The following is a 17,889-nucleotide window of genomic DNA, read 5'->3' as shown; positions in this document are numbered from 1 at the left end:
TTCTTTCGAAAAATAAATGTTGTCGAAACATAAATGTTACCGAAACATATATATTATCGAAACATAAATTTTATCGAAACATAAATTTTACCGAAACAAAAATGTTTTCGAAACATAAATGTTATCGAAACATTATTGTTATCTAAACATAAATGTTATCGAAACATTTTGTTATCTAAACATAAATGTTATCGAAACATAATTGCTTTCGGATAATAAATGTGAAATCAAATCCAAACACAACTGTTATCGAAACATTAAAAGTATTGATACACATACATTTTAAAGGTGATACACATACATAATCATCAAAAACTAATTGAAAAAATAAATCAACAGAAAAAATTTTCTTAAACTATTTTTGATAATTTTAAAAGTTTTCTTATACAAACATTAATCATTCTTAATATTTCATTAAGAATATTTTGTATTAAACTTAAATTTTTTTTATCAAAACCAATCGTTTAACAATGAATACAATTTATGCTTATATCGAATATTTATTTTAAAACGGGGGCAGTAAAAGGTTTATTTCTAGTGATTGTTATTCTTTTAATATGAAATGTAAAATTCGAAATCGATAACAATCTCAAACAAATACCCAATTAATAGTTAGTTGTATTGCATTATTACCGGTGAAATTCTTTTACATTCTACGGGAACAATCAATATCGAAAATGTTAATATAAATATTTATCGATTCATTATATATATTAGTTATCGATTTTTGGATAAACTTGCTCAATATTATCGAATGTATTAACTTCAAGATTGAATTTTTCTACATCCACCAAGGTTCAAATTTTCGATAACTTTTTTTTTACATTTCGTTAATTGTTATCAATTTTTTCTATTTTAAATTTTTTGCCTATTACGGCGAAGATCATTTAATTTCACAATTTTCGTTTGTTTCACTTTCGAGACGAGCTCAATGATCGGAGATTTTCTTTTGCAAGTGGAAAAGGAAAACCAGAAATTTCGATCATTTGCGGTGGAGTGTTATTGATATGTATCTTAAGCAAAAACTTTCTATTGTAAAAGGAAAAATAATAACTCTTTTTCCTTTCTGGTAAATATTTCGATGACTTTCGATAAAAATAAAATTCATAACGCCAGATTTACTTTAGATTTAGAGAAATTTGTTTTAATTTTTTTTTTTCATTTCGTTTTCACAAATATTTTTTTTTAATTATAATTTCGTTTTTTAATATCAATTTATTTAAAAAATATAAAATCGATAACAAATAAAAAATTCGTATGAAATCAAAATTTTTCAACAATCTTAACAATATTTAATATCAATATTAGACCTTAAAATGGATGATTTTTTTATTTTAATTTTTTGAAAGTTATCGCATATGACTGATTGAATAAATATCGAATAGTTATTTTAATTTATTGAAAGTTATCGAATAATTATCGAATAGAAAATTTGCTCACATATATTCCAATAAGGAGTAGTGAGGATACTGCTCTCAATTAGTGCTGTTCGATTCAAGTTGTTAGCTCAATAATAAGGCATTGAGCTTAAACTTGAATCGGACTGCACTCATTGATATGTGAGAAGTTTGCCCCTGTTCCTTAGTGGAATGTGCATGGGCAAATTTTGCAGTTTGCAATAAGCCAACTCAATTTCATAGGCGAGTCTGAACGGTAAACCACACAGTGACACCTGTTATTAGATAAGTTTTACATAAATGTCGCGAGTATTTGTGAGGGGATACTAGCCGCGGAAATTTGTATTCTCATAGGGCTGCGAATAGGGGCATTCAGTGTCATTGTTCTGCATTTTTTTTAACAATTAACAGTCAATTAAAAAAAAATAGAAAAAATTTGTGAAATTTTTTTTTATTTAAACCATATTTAAAATTTTGCATTATATTTTTTTAAGGAACAACATTTGTTTTTCATGTTCTTTTCCATAATTTGATGCCTTTTAATATCTACTGTTTTTTTTATAGTTAAATATAGCTGAGTCCAACTTGTTCCTGACATAATTTTCATTTAAATACTGTTAGATGTATGTATATGTGTCTGTGTCTCTATGTCTATGTATATATAGAACAAATTGTTGATCATTAACTGATGGGTATCCCTCAAGGTGGGCTGACAAATAACTTAACTCACCTCAATACACCTCGATAATTCACCAACACGCTACACTAACACATTGGCAATGGTAGCCGCCAATGCTGCGTCACCTTTATAAACTGCTACAACTTGCTCAAGGACACATTTAAAAATATTCCCCATTTGTTGGGCAAAGCAACAAAACAACAATAACAACAACAGAGACAGAAAGAAGAAGAATATAGAAGAATTCTTTCACTTCTTACTGACATATAGGTGTTAGGGGTGGAGGAGGTACAAGCAGCAAGTGTTTGGCTGACCAATTCTCAAAATTTTGTTGGCTCTCTTCTTTTTTTTTTAATATTTGTGCTAAAATGTACACATACACCGACATATCGACATATACATAAACAATTAAGCTGATGCACGAGTTGTTATGTGTGGGGGAATAACTTGATTTTCTTAAATATTGGTGGTCATATATACATATAATACATGTATTTTTACTCGGTTTTCTTGAATATATGTGTATATATAGGTTTCTCTATGTGTGTGTGTATATGTGAGTGTTTTCGTGCTCGATCTCATATATATATGTAGCTGTATATTTTAGAAGATTTCTTGTAGTATAGACCACATAGTATCTTTTGCCCGCATTGCGTCAGTTGTCGTTGTGTCATCGTTATAGATTGATCGCTTGTGTTCGTCTCTTGGGTTAGTAGCTGAAACTTTGCCCAATATTTTTTTCTTTCTTTTCACCCAGAAGAAAAAAGAATTTTTTCTTCAAAATACTTTTCAAAAAAAAAAAAAAAAGAATAAGAAAACAAATTTTTCTTGTCCCCTCTATTTTTGTGGGGTATTGTCAACGTCAATTTGTTTTTTTCTTTTGGCTCGTGTGAATTTCTTATGATTAACGATTTTTTGCTTTTTGGCAGACCCATTCGATTTTGTGTAAAGTGTGAAAAATTTCGAATTTTGTGTTTCTTTTTTTTCAAAATTAGCCAAAAAAAATCATATACTCCCCCAACAACCAGCCAACCAACACACACACACACATACATACACATCTATGCTAAGTAACAAAAAAAAAATGGAAGCTGCATAGACGACAACAATTTTCACATTTATTTTTAGTGTCATGATCTTGTGGTGATTGTGGTGTTGTATCGATTTTTACAAGAAGATGTATATATACATGTATATATTTTTTTTCAAATTGGACCAAAAACATAGCGCCAAGACATAATGAAAGTGTTGACATATTCTAATTAAATTTGTAAATATAATTGAGATAAAATGACAAATGCAGCAATTTAACTAAAAAATCAAGACAAAAGTGTCAATCAATGCAATGGACTTTGTAATTGAACAGAAGAAGAAGAAGAAAAAAAAAATGATACAAAGAATTTGAGGAAGAAAGAAATATGGAAGTTATGTGTGTCAAGATATGAGACACAGTAAGCAGAATGTCAGATTTCAAGCTCCACTTAAAACATGAAAGGGCATTTTCGGGGGAAAACTATCTCGTCATTACATGACCTAGGAAAGTTTGAATACTAATCGATGGATTTTAATGGCGCCACTTATCATTGCTGTTGGCACTAACTTTTCAGTTTTGTCACCTCAGAAAAAGTGCCAAGAGGCTACCAAATGACCATTCATTTGGTGGGGCAACAAAAGGATAATTCCCTAAAATAAAACTTCTTATGATCAGCAGTATATACGGAAACGCTCTTATATGAGGTCGATATGTCAATAATCCTACAAAGCAGCAGAAACCCATGGAATGCTGTTAAGTTTTAGTCAACCTTTTTGCTTGCACCATAACCGATATTTAAACCTCAAAAATTTTTCTTCTGTTTCTTCTTCTTACTTATGAATAACAAAGTGTCTGCCAATTTTCGGTTTCGAGGCAGAGGTTAGCATATCCGCCTATGACGCTGAACGCCTGGGTTCGAATCCTGACAAGACCATCAGAAGAAGATTTCAGCGGTGGTTTTCCCCTTCTAATGCTAGCAACATTTGTGAGGTACTATGCCATGTAAAACTTCTCTCCAAAGAGGTGTCGCACTGCGGCACGCCGTTCGGACTCAGCTATGAAAAGGAGACCCCTTATCATTGAGCTTAAACTTGAATCGGACTGTACTCATTGCTATGTGAGAAGTTTGCCCCTGTTCTTTAGTGGAATGTTCAAGGGCAAAATTAGGATTTTACCAATTTTTGGTTTCCTATACTCAGCAGTCTTGTAAAAACTTTTAAAAGAAAAACTCACAAAAATTGCCACCTACAATATTTTGATTTTATTACCAGAAATTCAATCAAGTCATAATGCAATAGGTCACAGTGTTCTTTGAAAATTTGAATAGCTTTCCCATAACTCTCAAAGGAAGATAAGCTTTTTTCTTGGTGTGGCATAGAGATCATATGGTCAACATAACTCAACAGGTGTCTAAACCGAAACATGTGTATTCGGACAAATGCAATGTCTTTGGGTTGGTTAGTTGGCTGCAAATTTGCCCATGAACATTCCATTAAGGAACTGGGACAAACTTTTTACAAATCAATGAGTGCTGTCCTTTTCAATTTTAAGCTCAATGGCAAGAGACCCCTTTTTATAGCCGAGTTCGAATGGTGTGCCGCAGAGCAACACCTCTATGGGGAGAAGTTTTTACATGGCAATGTACCTCAAAAATGTAGGCAGCATTAGGAGGGAATAACCACCGCTGAACAATTTTCTGATGTTCATGCGTCAGGATTCGAACCCAGGCGTACAGCGTCATAGGCGGACATGCTAACCTCTGCGCTACGGTGGCATCCTGGCTTGTTGGAAATTTCATCATTAAAATTTTTGGGTTTTCCTATTATGATTTAAATCCATTATGGTTATAAAACTTTTCATTATGGTTTGACTTCTTGGTTTGGTATTAAAGATTCTTTTTATATTTTTGTCTTTTTCACACAATTCTTCTTCCAATAATTTATAACAAATTAATTTTAATTGCTTCTATTTTCTTTTAATTTTTCCAGCGAACGAGTCCTTACTTATCGAACATCTTTCATTTTTCTTGTGAACGCTAACACAAAAACCGATCCAAAATGTTCAAGAACCATTTGGAAATGATTGGCCGCAATGAGAGCCCCAGCAAGAAGGCCAAGTTCTGGCAATCCTACATCAGATCCTTGAAGGGTAAGTTCAAAGTACTCAATACACAAACAAAAAATGTTTGAAAGGAAGAAAGTCTAGAGATTTTACACTAGGAAGTACAGATTAAGAAAAAGACAATTTTTTCTCAATATAACGAACAAATTTTTGACATGCAATAAACATTTTTTAAAAGGGGATTGGAAAAATTGAGTTAAGTTAGAACCTCGAATTTTAAAATATTTTAAAATAGTTCAAGCACAATTAAAGTAATTTAAATCCAAATTGAAAGTCAATATATAGAAAGTCTTTAAAGAGCTTCAATCCCAATGCTTTCATAATCTTTTTTAACCCCTTTTATCAAAGGTAAAATCTATGGCTTAGAGAAGAAAATTACCAGTAATACATTAGATTGATTAAGAAACTCCGTTAGCAAACTTACTGTGCATTGTAATCGATTGTTAAAGGCTAAAATAATTCGATGTGTAATCGATAACTTTTGTAAACAATAACTTTTGTTAACGATAACATTTGCTAACGATTACTTTTGTTAACGTTAACTTTTGTTAACGATAACTTTTGTTAACGATAACTATTGTTAATGATAACATTTGTAAAAGATAAATTTTATGGTTATCGTTATCATGCGATAACAGATAGTTATAACCGACTAATCGTTATTTGCACCATATAGTACTTAAATAAAACACTGCAAATATCATCTTAAAATATAAACTGTTTACTGGCTAAAATGTAGCGATATTTTTTCGATTGTTTCTCTGTCGATAATATATTTTATTTCGATATTTTTATTATTGATAAGAACTTTATTTAATTATTATGCTGATATCGATTTTTTATCGATACGTTTTGTTGTCAATTAACAATCTTAGTTAAAAAAATCGATTATTGGAGGATTTGGTAATAGAAATAGTCTTATAAAAGTTGTGTAATATTGGCTTATAATAAATTTTTTCGATATTTTATTAATAATCGCTACAATAATTTTTGTTATCGATAATTTTTCATAAAATTTTTATGCAGAAAGAAAAGCTCGTATAATAACATCACATTTTATTTATAATGTTGACACCGATTTTTATCGATAATCGATTTGGAAACTTCGTAAAATATGAATTATTAGAGGTTTTGGCGAATATAAATAATCTTATGTAATTTATTATTTTTTTTAATAAATGTTTTTGATATTTGATCCATAATGTAGAAATCGATCATTTTTGCTATCGATAGTTTTTCATTCAATTTGTATGCAGTAAAAAGGACATAAAATTGAAGGATATTTTATATGCTTTTTTGACACCGGTGTACTATCTATATGTTTTGTTATCGATAATAGATTTGGAAACTTCGTTAAATAATCGACTATTAAAGGTTTTTGCGTATATAAGTAATCTTATTAAACCTTAGGTTATTTAATCTTTTCATAAAATAAATATTTTCGGCATATTGTCAATAATGTTGCAATCAATAATTTTTGCTATGGATTGTTTTGTTTGTATGCAGAAAAAAGTACATAAAATTAAATGATATTGTATTTGCTTTTTTGACACCGGTTTACTACCGATATGTTTTGTTATCGATGATCGATTTAGAACTTCATTAAAAGATCCATCATTAAAGGTTTTGGTATATATAAATAGTCTTATCAAACCTTAATGTATATAATATTTTCTTAAAATAAGTATTTTCGATATATTATCAATAAGGTTGCAATCGATAAATTTTTTTGATAACAATTTTTTATGCAGAAAAAAAAGTTCATAAAATGAAATCATATTTTATTGCTTTTTCGATACCAGTTTTTGGCGATGTGTTTTGTTATCTATAATCGATGCGGAAACTTCGATAAAAAAATCGAAATTTTTTCATTAAATTATTTAGTAGATAAAAAGTTCATATTGTATTTAATATTTTCTTAAAATAAATATTTTCGATATATTATCAATAAGGTTGCAATCGATAAATTTTTTTGATAACAATTTTTTATGCAGAAAAAAAAGTTCATAAAATGCAATCATATTTTATTGCTTTTTCGATACCAGTTTTTGGCGATGTGTTTTGTTATCTATAATCGATGCGGAAACTTCGATAAAAAAATCTAAATTTTTTCATTAAATTATTTAGTAGATAAAAAGTTCATATTGTATTTAATATTTTCTTAAAATAAATATTTTCGATATATTATCAATAAATTTGTAATCGATAAATTTTTTGGTAACGATTTTTTATGCAGAAAAAAAAAGTAAAATGAAATCATATTTTATTGCTTTTTCGATACCAGTTTTTAGCGATGTGTTTTGTTATCTATAATCAATGCGGAAACTTCGATAAAAAAATCGAATTTTTTTCAGTAAATTATTTAGTAGATAAAAAGTTCATAAAATTCAACCACATTTAATTTGCTTTTTTGATACCGGTTTCTAGTGATGTTTTTTTTTATCGATAATCGATTTGGAAACTTCGTTAAAAATCGATTATTAGAGATTTTGGCATATTAAAATTGTCATACAAAATTGAAAACATATTAATTTCGTCTTAAAATATATGTTTTCGATCATTCACCAATAATATTGTAATCGATAATTTTTGATATCGATAATTTTTCACTAAACTTTTATGCAAAAAAGTCAAGTTTATATAATTAAACCATATTTTTAAGCTTGATATAGATTTTTTACCGATAATTTTTTTTGTTGATTATCGATTTAAAATCTCCGATTTATTTGCCATAAATAATAATTTTTTTATGAAAGTTTGGCAATATTATCCCAAAATAAATGTTTCCAATAATTGATCCCTAATTTTTCAGTCTATAATTTTTGTTATCGATAACTTTTAATAAATTATTAGATTTTATGAGGAACATAATGCTCTCACAAAACCTCAAGTTCGTTTAATCATATATTACTTTTTTGATGAAAAAATTAAATGCTATTGTTGTTATATGCTTTATGGGTTAATCGAAATTGTCATTTTATTGAAGAGTCTAAAAGTATTCGTTATTGTAACAACCTATATTTTTAATATTATGCCAACATTTTTTTGTTTTTTAATTCTATAGATATGAAATAGGGAATTTTTTTATACAAGTTCTGACTTATTGATCTAATTAACTGCCACCTCTTCATTGGCGATATTTATCCAATTTCCATTGAACTCAATTTTTAAAATTTTGTAAAACAAAAAATCTGCAAATTCTTAATTGGCAAACACAACAATCTCAACATTTTTAGGTTAGCTATCTGATACGCTTAAGAATGTATACACTATGTACATATATCCGTAGGTGAATGCGAAGATTTTTATATACGAAAAATATTATTTCAGAAATTTTATGGTTTCTTCCAAGAATTCAGCACAGCTCTTTATGTAGTGAATGTGAGATCGTACGAATGTATGTATGTATGAGCTTGTTATTTATGCACAAGTGTTATAGCAAAGGAGCCCCCAAACGTGTAGAAACAACAAAGAAAAAAAAAACAAATTGGCACAAATCCAAAATGAAACTCAAATAGAAATGAAACCAAATTTTATTTTATTTTTCACAGCAACAAATGGGAGCAACGATATATTCCAAAAAGAAAACAAAAACTATACAGACATGACGCAAATTGAATTTATTTGTTGTTATTTGTGTATAAATTTCTTTTTTTATATTTTGAAAATTTTTAATGGATCTCATCATATCAAATAAGAAATTCTTTTAATCTAAAAGGGCAATAAGCAACTTTTGAGAGGGGATTTTCTTATGCAAGTCTCTCTAGCTTTAGGAATTTTCTACAAATGCCAAAAACAAAACAAGAACACTTACATTTTGATTTTCTTGGGGCCAAGATTTCTGTAGTTTTGCAAATTGGGACACTCAAACTGAATTTTCTGGGTACCACTGCGTTTAATGGGTTGTGTGCATGGTTTCAAATAGAAAGTGGAACTAAATTTTGCAAGGCAACATAGATGATAATGCACTTAGAAAAAGTCATCATATGCTAGAAGATTTAAAATAGAAAAAAGAGGGAAATGGCCTAGATATACGGAAGTTAAAGGAAATTATTTTCTGTTGCATATGATGATATTTCTTATGTTTGCTTTTATTTCTCATTTCAGGATCTGAGGATATCCGTGCCCACGAGACTCCTAGGGCCGGTCGTTCATACAGCTCATACTTAGATGCTCCCTCCACATTCAGGAGCATCTACGATGAGCCTGCCACCGCCAACGAGCGCGTCCAGTCTCATGGTTACAGATATTTGCCCGTCAGCAGAGATACCTACGGTTACTCTCCACGTGCCATCTATGATCATCACTACAGCAGAACAAGTGAGTTGCCGTTTTATCATTTTACCCTCCCCAAAATACCCATTACCGCTTCCATTAAACCCTAAAATTGCTAATGAAAAAAAAAACACAAAAATCTTAAACTAAAATCTTAGAAAACAAAGCCAAAGATTCCTTTTTTAATCTTAGCTTTAAAGCTTTCATTCCGAAACAAAGTTTCCAATCATTTATTCATTTTCTTCAAGCAAACATTCAAATCATTACACTTCATTTCATAAAATTACAAAAAACACAAAATACACAAATACAATATAATAATATGACATTAAACTTTTAAACAAACATGTAAAAAATATTTTGAGATTAAAATTTTGGAGAGTTTTCTATAAAGTTATCATATTTTTCGGCTTAGCACTACAAAGTACAGTAGATAAGGGCTTAAAATCAGCTTATAGTACTAGTTTCAACAATAGACCAGTAAGTGGGCCTTACATGTGTAATAGGCTTCAACGCAAAAGAAAAAAAATGATAATTATTAGTTATCGTTAGTTACTAATTAACGATAAGTAATTATATTTTGAGTTATCGATATTGAAAAGTGATCAATAATTTTAGTTTATCGATTCCAATAAGTTATGGATAATTTTCAGTTTTCGATAATCTTAAGTTATCGATAATTATAAGTTATCGATCATTTTAAGCTATCGATCTATATAAGTTATCAAAAATTATATATTATCGATCGATATAATTTATCAAAAATTATAAGTTGTCGATAATTATAAATTATCATAATTATAAATTATCGATAATTATAAAGTATCATAATTATAAATTATTCTAATTATGAATTATCATAATTATAAATTATAGATAATCAATAATTATAAATTATCGATAATTATAAATTATCGATAATTATAAATTATCCTAATTATAAATTATCATAATTATGAAAGATCGATAATTATAAATGACCGATAATTAAAAATTACCGCTAATTATAAATGATCGATAATTATAAATGATTGATAGTTATAAATGACCGATAATTATAAATTATCGATAGTTATAAATTATCGATCATTTTAAATTATCGATCACTTTTAGTTTTCCATAAATTTTAGTTGTCACCAAAAAGCAAGCTAATAGCTTTCAATATCGATTATCTAAATCAAAAATAATCGACAGTTTGCCTTTTACTTACCCCTCAATCGAATTTACTTTTCAATATTTCTGTTGTAATTTTTTACAAAGTTGGAGATTTCAATAATTCCGATTACATGAAACAAAATCGATCTGATAAGAGTTTTAATTTTTGGCTTTATAGTAAATTTTAAATTGCAGGTTTTCGTAAATACTCTTAAGTTATCGACTATTATTGGAAACTCATCTGTTGCTGTGTAGCGTTATATGCAGGATTAAGCGAAGTGGATTGTTTTAGGTCCATTGCTCAGTTATACCTTTATCGCGCCTGTTATCGATTATTCAATCTTACTATGTGCTAATGCAAATTTGCCCATGAACATTCCTTTAAGAAAGAGCATTCCTTTAAGAAGGGCAAACTTCTTACATATCAAAGAGTACTGTCCGATTCAAATTAAAGCTCAGTGATAACGGGCCTCTTTTCTATAGGCAAGTCCACGCTGGGTACAGCAGTGCGATACCTCTTCGGGTAGAAGTTTTCACATGGCATAGTTCCTCACAAATGTCGCCAGCATTAGGAGAAAATAACCACAGTTGAAAAAATTTTTCTGACGTTCTCGCCAGCAGTTTTACTGTGTAGTAATTGTATAATCGATGACAACCGATTAGTTAATTTCTTAATCTGTACGATATATATTGCTTGCCGAATTGCTGCTTCAGAAATGTTCTAGAACTTTCCATACATTTTGTTGCATAAAGATTGGTGTCCAGATAAGTTGCATAGAAAAATCGATAACTATGCATTATCTATGTTTTAGAAAACCAATTATTAATAGGGCTTAACGAAGCATATGATAATATACATCTTCGAAAACATACCAAAAATATATCGATTACACTAAAAATTTTTATTACACAAATATAGGCCTAAACCAGCCATATAGTGAATTATACGACCGATAACATACCAATAGCATGTTGATTCCCCAACAATTACAAGAAGCGTTTATTTAATGTTGAACGTAAATTAAATGTAAATCGATATCAATTTATACTAAATGTTTATGGTTAGTATATGATCGATGACAATTATTAAAATATAATTTTCAACTTATATTGAGCTGGCAAATACCGATTACTCGTCTCGAAAGAGAAAAAAACACAAACTTTTTTTATCGATTATAAATTTTTTTAAATGCCAAAAAAAATTTATTGTAGTGAATATTTTGAGTAAATATTTTAACATTCTTCTATTGTACATTTTTAATTTTATGTAAAAATTAGTAAACATTTCGATAACAATCAAATCGATAGCCAACTCGATGATTAGTTGAATTACAATGTGTGGCAATTAATTATATTATTAAATTAATCATGCGGCGTCCTTAAGAGGACTACAGCATATTTTCATATTTAAAATTAAAACAAAGTTCTTGCATTATACATTTTTATATTATTAAAATAAATCAACGATATTATTTAATACCCCCTACTAGTTTTTTATATACCATGACTCTGACAATAAAAAAAAATCAACATTATATGCGCTCTACCGCATAACACTTAAACAAAATATTTTAAAATAAAATTGTCATCTTTATAATAATGATAACAATATAAAAAAAAAACACACACACACACAACACAAAATGTAAGACACCAAAAAAAGCTCTTCTCACTTGTTTTAAATAACATCTGATGCTGTTTGTTGTTGCATACAAATTTAGTTCAAGTGTTTATGGTTTCACAACTTTTTGGCTTCATACATAGATCATATGTCGTTATGCACTCTCTGGGAAAAGGTGTTTGTATTGGTATTGGCGTGCCAAAAAGCCATTGTCTATACTTCCGTTTATCTTGATCATCACCATGATAATCAAGAATGATGGTGAAGAAAGCTTTTCGGGATAGCTTTGGATGAAAAAATACAAAAAAAATATTATTCAATATTTTTGTTTGTTTAAAAATTCTCATAAATATCCACACACACACATACATGGCTATAGAAAAACAATACACCACAGGTATTTGTGTTTATGCAAAATGTTGCTCGTTTTTGTTTTTTGTCTCTCTCTCTCTCTTTCTACTATATTTAGGTTTTAAAGTTTGTTGTTTTTATAATTTCCCCCATAGATATTTTGCTAAATTTTAATTTTGCCATTAATATTGTATGTGGGTGTGGATTGTTAAATGGCAAGCCAACGGACAACAAGCGAACGCTTTGATAGCAAGCTTTTCAAGGTTTTGCGTTACTATTCGATTTAATAAATTCCTAAATTTTATGTTCGCTAGAAAAAAATTTTCCACAGACACACACACACACTCAGACCATCATCTGAACACTTATAAATGCATATTTATATTTTTCACATATATGCAAGCTAGTAAATGTGCTATTGTAATCATATGTGTGTGTTTGTGTGTGTCATATGATTTTTTGTTTTAGTGAAAATATACAGATTTTTGTTTGTTTTTCAACCCATATGTATAGCTAGCTATCAAGGTTTTGATTTTTCTTTTTCAATGTTATATGGGAATTTTTATATGGCCCAAATGTTTGTATATAAAAATGATTTGCTTATACATACCTTTATATGTATGTACCTTGAAGTTTTCTTTTTTTTTTTGTGTGAAGGTATGGAAATAATAACATAAGCATAATGGGAAAGGTGCCCCTGACTTTGATATCATTTTACTTTTGATTGCATTCGTTTGAGTTTAGTGATTATTTATGTAATTTTATGTGTCCTTATCATAAATTCAAAAGATCCGATAGAGATATTGAAGAAAACTTGCTTATTAGGCTTGGCTGAACCTTAAAAATTTAAAAGAAAAGTTAAGAGGATTGATTTTTGGAAGGATAAGAACGAGTTAGCTCATTAAAAGGATATCATAATCCATAACAATAATGTCAATTATATTCTGAAGGAACGATTTTTTGAGTTTAAAATATTTAAAGAAGGATTAACTGCCACATTTAGTACTAGGATTAACTTGGGCAAAACTTTTTGTGGAAGTTGCACACATGATAAATATAGCAACCGTTTAATAAGGCTAACGAAAGGCTTAAAAGACAAATTTACAAATCTTCTATATCAATTCGTTTTTTTTTTATACAAAATATTTTAAATTTTTTTCTTTTTGGTTCTTCATCAATAAAATTCCCCTACAAAATAATTTTAAACTAATCCATTTATTGCGGATTGTTTATACACTTACACTTCAACATTCTCAAAAAACTATCCTAGCTTAAGAAGACAAATAGCCCCAAGGCTTTAAGTTCTGGTGCACAATTCCCTACCCCGCAATATTCAGAGAAAAATATCATGACATATATTAATGGGATTTTTTGTTTTATTTTCTTCTCTTTCTTTTCAAAATGAAATTTACAGAATATTTTAATTAAATAACAAAAATATAGAGAAACCAAATAGAGGCTAATGCTTAAGGAGAAATTAGCTAGCTTTCATTAAACAAAAAAAAAAAAACAAAACATTTTTCAAAACAAATTAAAAAATATCCCTGGAAACTATTCATATTACAATTAATATTCACAAAAAAAATAAAAGTTATACTTTCCAGTAACGTTTTTCATGCTATTACAATAGAGTTTGAAATTAAAAAAATAACTATGTTAAAAGATACACAATTTACCATATATGGGAGCTTTAGAACAATAAAGTATTTGGAGAGTTTTACAAAATGCAAAAAAAATTAGGATTTTTTTTACCAAAATGGTGTTGAGGTTGGTTTTTTATGGTTTAGATTTCAGCTAAAATTATTTCCAAGATTTCTAGTAACATGGAATACCTGTTTAGGTAATATTTCTTTCATTTTGTTATACGAATTTCTTTACATTTATTTTGTGATTCTTCCCCCAAACCCTCAAAGAAGTTTTTAACACACAAAGAAAAAACCCTTACAAACTATTGATTTTCTTGTAAAGAAAGAAAGATCTGTGTATTCACTTCGATAACAGTTCGTTCGTCCTTGCATTCTCGTTTCGTTCGTGCTTTCATTTGTGCATACTTCAGTTCAGTTCATATCAAATATTCATATATATCTTGTTTTGTCAGCTGCAGTTTCCTTCTATTTTTGGTTTTATTCTGTTTTGTTATTAATTTTTTCTTAATGAATTTTTTTTTGCGCCACCCACCTATAAACCCTCTGCTACCTTAACCTTGGCCTTTTGCCCAAACCAAAATAAAAACTAATGATTTCTGCTGCTTTTATTTAAATTTTAATGGTAATTATTAAATGCTTTAATGGCCTTTAATGTCCGAGAGTTATATGCAGCTGCCTTCTTTTTGCTTTAAATGTAAGTTTATTATGTTAATATGCTCATTTTGGAGTTGCCTTCCAAAAGTTTGTTTTGTGAAAGAAATGTTGAATAAAATGATTTTTAATTAATTTCTGTGTGGTTTTCTTTTTCTTCCCCATTTTATTGTTTCTATAGTTCCAGCTAACTATGACGCAGAGCGTGCTTGGAATGATCATTTGAAGCGTATGCAAGAAATTGAACGCAGGTAAGAATTAAGAATAAGAAAAGTAGAGTAAATTAAATTTTGAGGCAAACTGAACATTGTATTAGAACTATTTAAGGGTAATTCTCTTGTGCGTTGAAAAACTCAATAGAGCTGCATCTTTATGTCTGGTGCAGTAAAAATTATATTTAATATTAATGTAGTATTACAAAACAGGGTACGGGTGTACACTGGTACATCATGCGTAATTTCAAATAGATAGGTGAGAAGATTATGTATCGCACTTTTCAATAAGATTTTTTTGTATTCTTGAGTTAAAAGCAATTAAGAAATGAGTTGTCCAAGGTTAACTTATACTATTTAAGCAGCACACATGGCGAATTTGAGCAGAATCATAGATAGAGATAAAAAACCAATCATTCAGAACCTACAGCACGTCTATATCAATTCATTTAAGAGTTTAATAACGAATTTAAAGAGTTAAACGCATGTAAGCAATTCAATTATATGTAGAAGATGGATGAATACCTAAAGGCTATATAGTTTTTCAATGATAAAATCCTTTCCCCGAACTGATAATGAAGAATCTTGTTACTTTGCATGTGGAATAGACAATAAAAAATAGTGCATATTAAGATTTTTTTCACAAAACCAAAAGAAATCTGGATTTCAAAAGGTTTTATGAACCACATCGTAAAAAATTCAGTAAAAATCTGTGCACACATGAACAGCTTAGCAGTACCTTAAAAGAAGAAGAAGACAGAGATAACTCAGTTTCAGGAAGTAATGAAAATCAATTCGTTTTTTTAAGTTATGAGTAATTTATTGCCATTTTATAATTATTTTTGATATGGCAGATGATCTGGCTTTAAACAAAAACGAGAGAAATTATTAGCATAATTTACTAGACAGTTAGAAAGAAATGAATCCTTATATTGTTTGGGTATCAATTCGTAAGCAGCTTTTTTGGGCAACTAAATAATGTTTCAAAGAGTTGTAGGAATCACAACGTATGAAATTCGGTAGAAACCTATGCACACATGAACAGCTAAACATAATCTGAACAGAAGAGGCTAAAATAAACGATAAAGTGTAAACAATTTTTAAAAATCAATTCAATAAAAATCTGGATTTCAAACTTCTATATATCAATCACATCGTATGAAATTCGGTAGAAACCTATGCACACATGAACAGCTAAACATAATCTGAACAGAAGAAGCTAAGATAAACTTTACAGTGTTACCACTTTCTTAAAATCAATTCAATAAAAAAACCTGGATTTTAAGCTGGTTTATCAACCACAACCTAGAAAATTCGGTAGAAGCACATGCACACATGAACAAGTAAACATAATCTGAATAGACATGGTCAAGAGAAACAACTTAGAGTTGCCACTTTTTTAAAATCAGTTCAATAAAAAAAATCTGGTTTCCAAAGGGTTTTATGAACCACATCGTAAAAAATTCAGTAAAAACCTATGCACACATGAACATGTAAACATAATCTGATTAGAAAAGGTTAAAATAAATAACGCAGTGTTACTGCTTTTTAAAAATTAATTCAATAATGAACGACTAAACATAATCTGAGTGGAAGAAGTTAGGAGAAAGGACGTAGTTTACCACTTTTAATTAATCAGTTCGATTGTTCAAGTTATATATAATTTATAGTCGTTATATATCCTTAAATGACAATAAAGATATTCTAGCTTTAATCAAAAAAAAGCTTGCACTCATAGAAGATTTTAGCAAAATTCAATCCACAAATACAAGGAAGTACGACATGTAGTGTCTTTTTTCTATATCAATTAGTTTGTTGATTTTTTGGGGCAATTAAAAACAATTCTAAAGAATGAAGAAATAAAATTCAAAAATTTCAATATAAAAGGGCTCGATTTCGCAAAAAATCTTAAAATATATTGGAAGTTAAACATATGCTGAGAAGCAGAGGTGATGCAGTATTGCTTTTCTTTTTCTTTGATCGATTCTTTTGTTTAAGTTATGGGTAATTTATTACCTTTGAACTTAGGAAAACGAAATAAAAGTGCTGAATTTTTTCATGAGCTCGCTTAATTACTCACTAAACTCTTGCACACATTAACAAGTGAGCATAATCTTGACAGCAGAGGTTAATATAAATGATGTAGTTTCACCTTTTTTTGCTTATCAATACATTTGTTAAAGTTATGGCTTATTTAGTAACATTGAATAATTATTTATTAAGATGCAGTAATAATAAAACAAATGTTTGCATTCAAGGATGTTTTTGTACAAAATTCCCTAGATAACTAGGAGATAATTTTTCCTTTGCTTCAATTTTGGTGCCAATAATTCTTTGGATGCTGTTTTCTAATAATTAAAAAAAGTTTTCAAAGTCAAAAATAAATCAAAATGCAATCTTTTACATAAGAACACTTAATTTTGCACGAATGTAATGCACACATCAACAATTTAACATTATCTGCTTAGCAGAGGCACACAGAAATGACCTAGTGTAAGCACAATTTGCAAATCAATTCGTTTGTTTAAGCCACGGATAATTTATTACCATTAAATACTTATTTTAGGTGTTAAATATAGTGTAGCATCACCAAAAAAAAAGTTTGCACACATAGAACTTTTAAGCATAATTTACCAGACATTTAAGGAAATATGTCTTGCAATTCAGTTTTTCCGATATCAATTCGTTTTTTTTTTTCAAAGTAAAACTGCATTTTGCTTACAAGTGTTCGCATAATTTCGCCCAAAA

The 17,889-nt window shown here is 28.9% G+C and overlaps 2 protein-coding genes across 11 annotated transcripts in view; one reads left to right on the top strand and one right to left on the bottom strand.

The window, feature by feature from the left end:
- The window catches only part of LOC106090757 (uncharacterized), a 52,336-nt gene that overhangs the window by 3,269 nt on the left and 31,178 nt on the right, over nucleotides 1-17,889 (top strand). For 6 of the 8 annotated variants that reach the window (XM_059362847.1, XM_013257054.2, XM_059362844.1 and 3 more), the window contains exons 2-4: nucleotides 5,098-5,257; nucleotides 9,338-9,550; nucleotides 15,111-15,180. In XM_059362847.1, the coding sequence (XP_059218830.1) occupies nucleotides 5,167-5,257; nucleotides 9,338-9,550; nucleotides 15,111-15,180 (374 nt within the window). In that variant the 5' untranslated portion in view covers nucleotides 5,098-5,166. Of the gene's footprint in view, nucleotides 1-2,694; nucleotides 2,785-5,097; nucleotides 5,258-9,337; nucleotides 9,551-15,110; nucleotides 15,181-17,889 lie in introns of those variants that run through there. The other 2 variants (XM_059362845.1, XM_059362846.1) reach the window with 2 other exon arrangements.
- LOC106090734 (soluble guanylate cyclase 88E) overlaps nucleotides 1-17,889 on the bottom strand; it is a 125,092-nt gene that overhangs the window by 96,567 nt on the left and 10,636 nt on the right. The window lies entirely within an intron of this gene.

The sequence above is a fragment of the Stomoxys calcitrans genome, chromosome 2, assembly GCF_963082655.1.
Source record: "Stomoxys calcitrans chromosome 2, idStoCalc2.1, whole genome shotgun sequence".
In the NCBI taxonomy this organism is placed as follows: domain Eukaryota; kingdom Metazoa; phylum Arthropoda; class Insecta; order Diptera; family Muscidae; genus Stomoxys; species Stomoxys calcitrans.
Note: the sequence above shows the minus strand (reverse complement) of the source record. Positions and strands in the feature narration are given on the sequence as shown.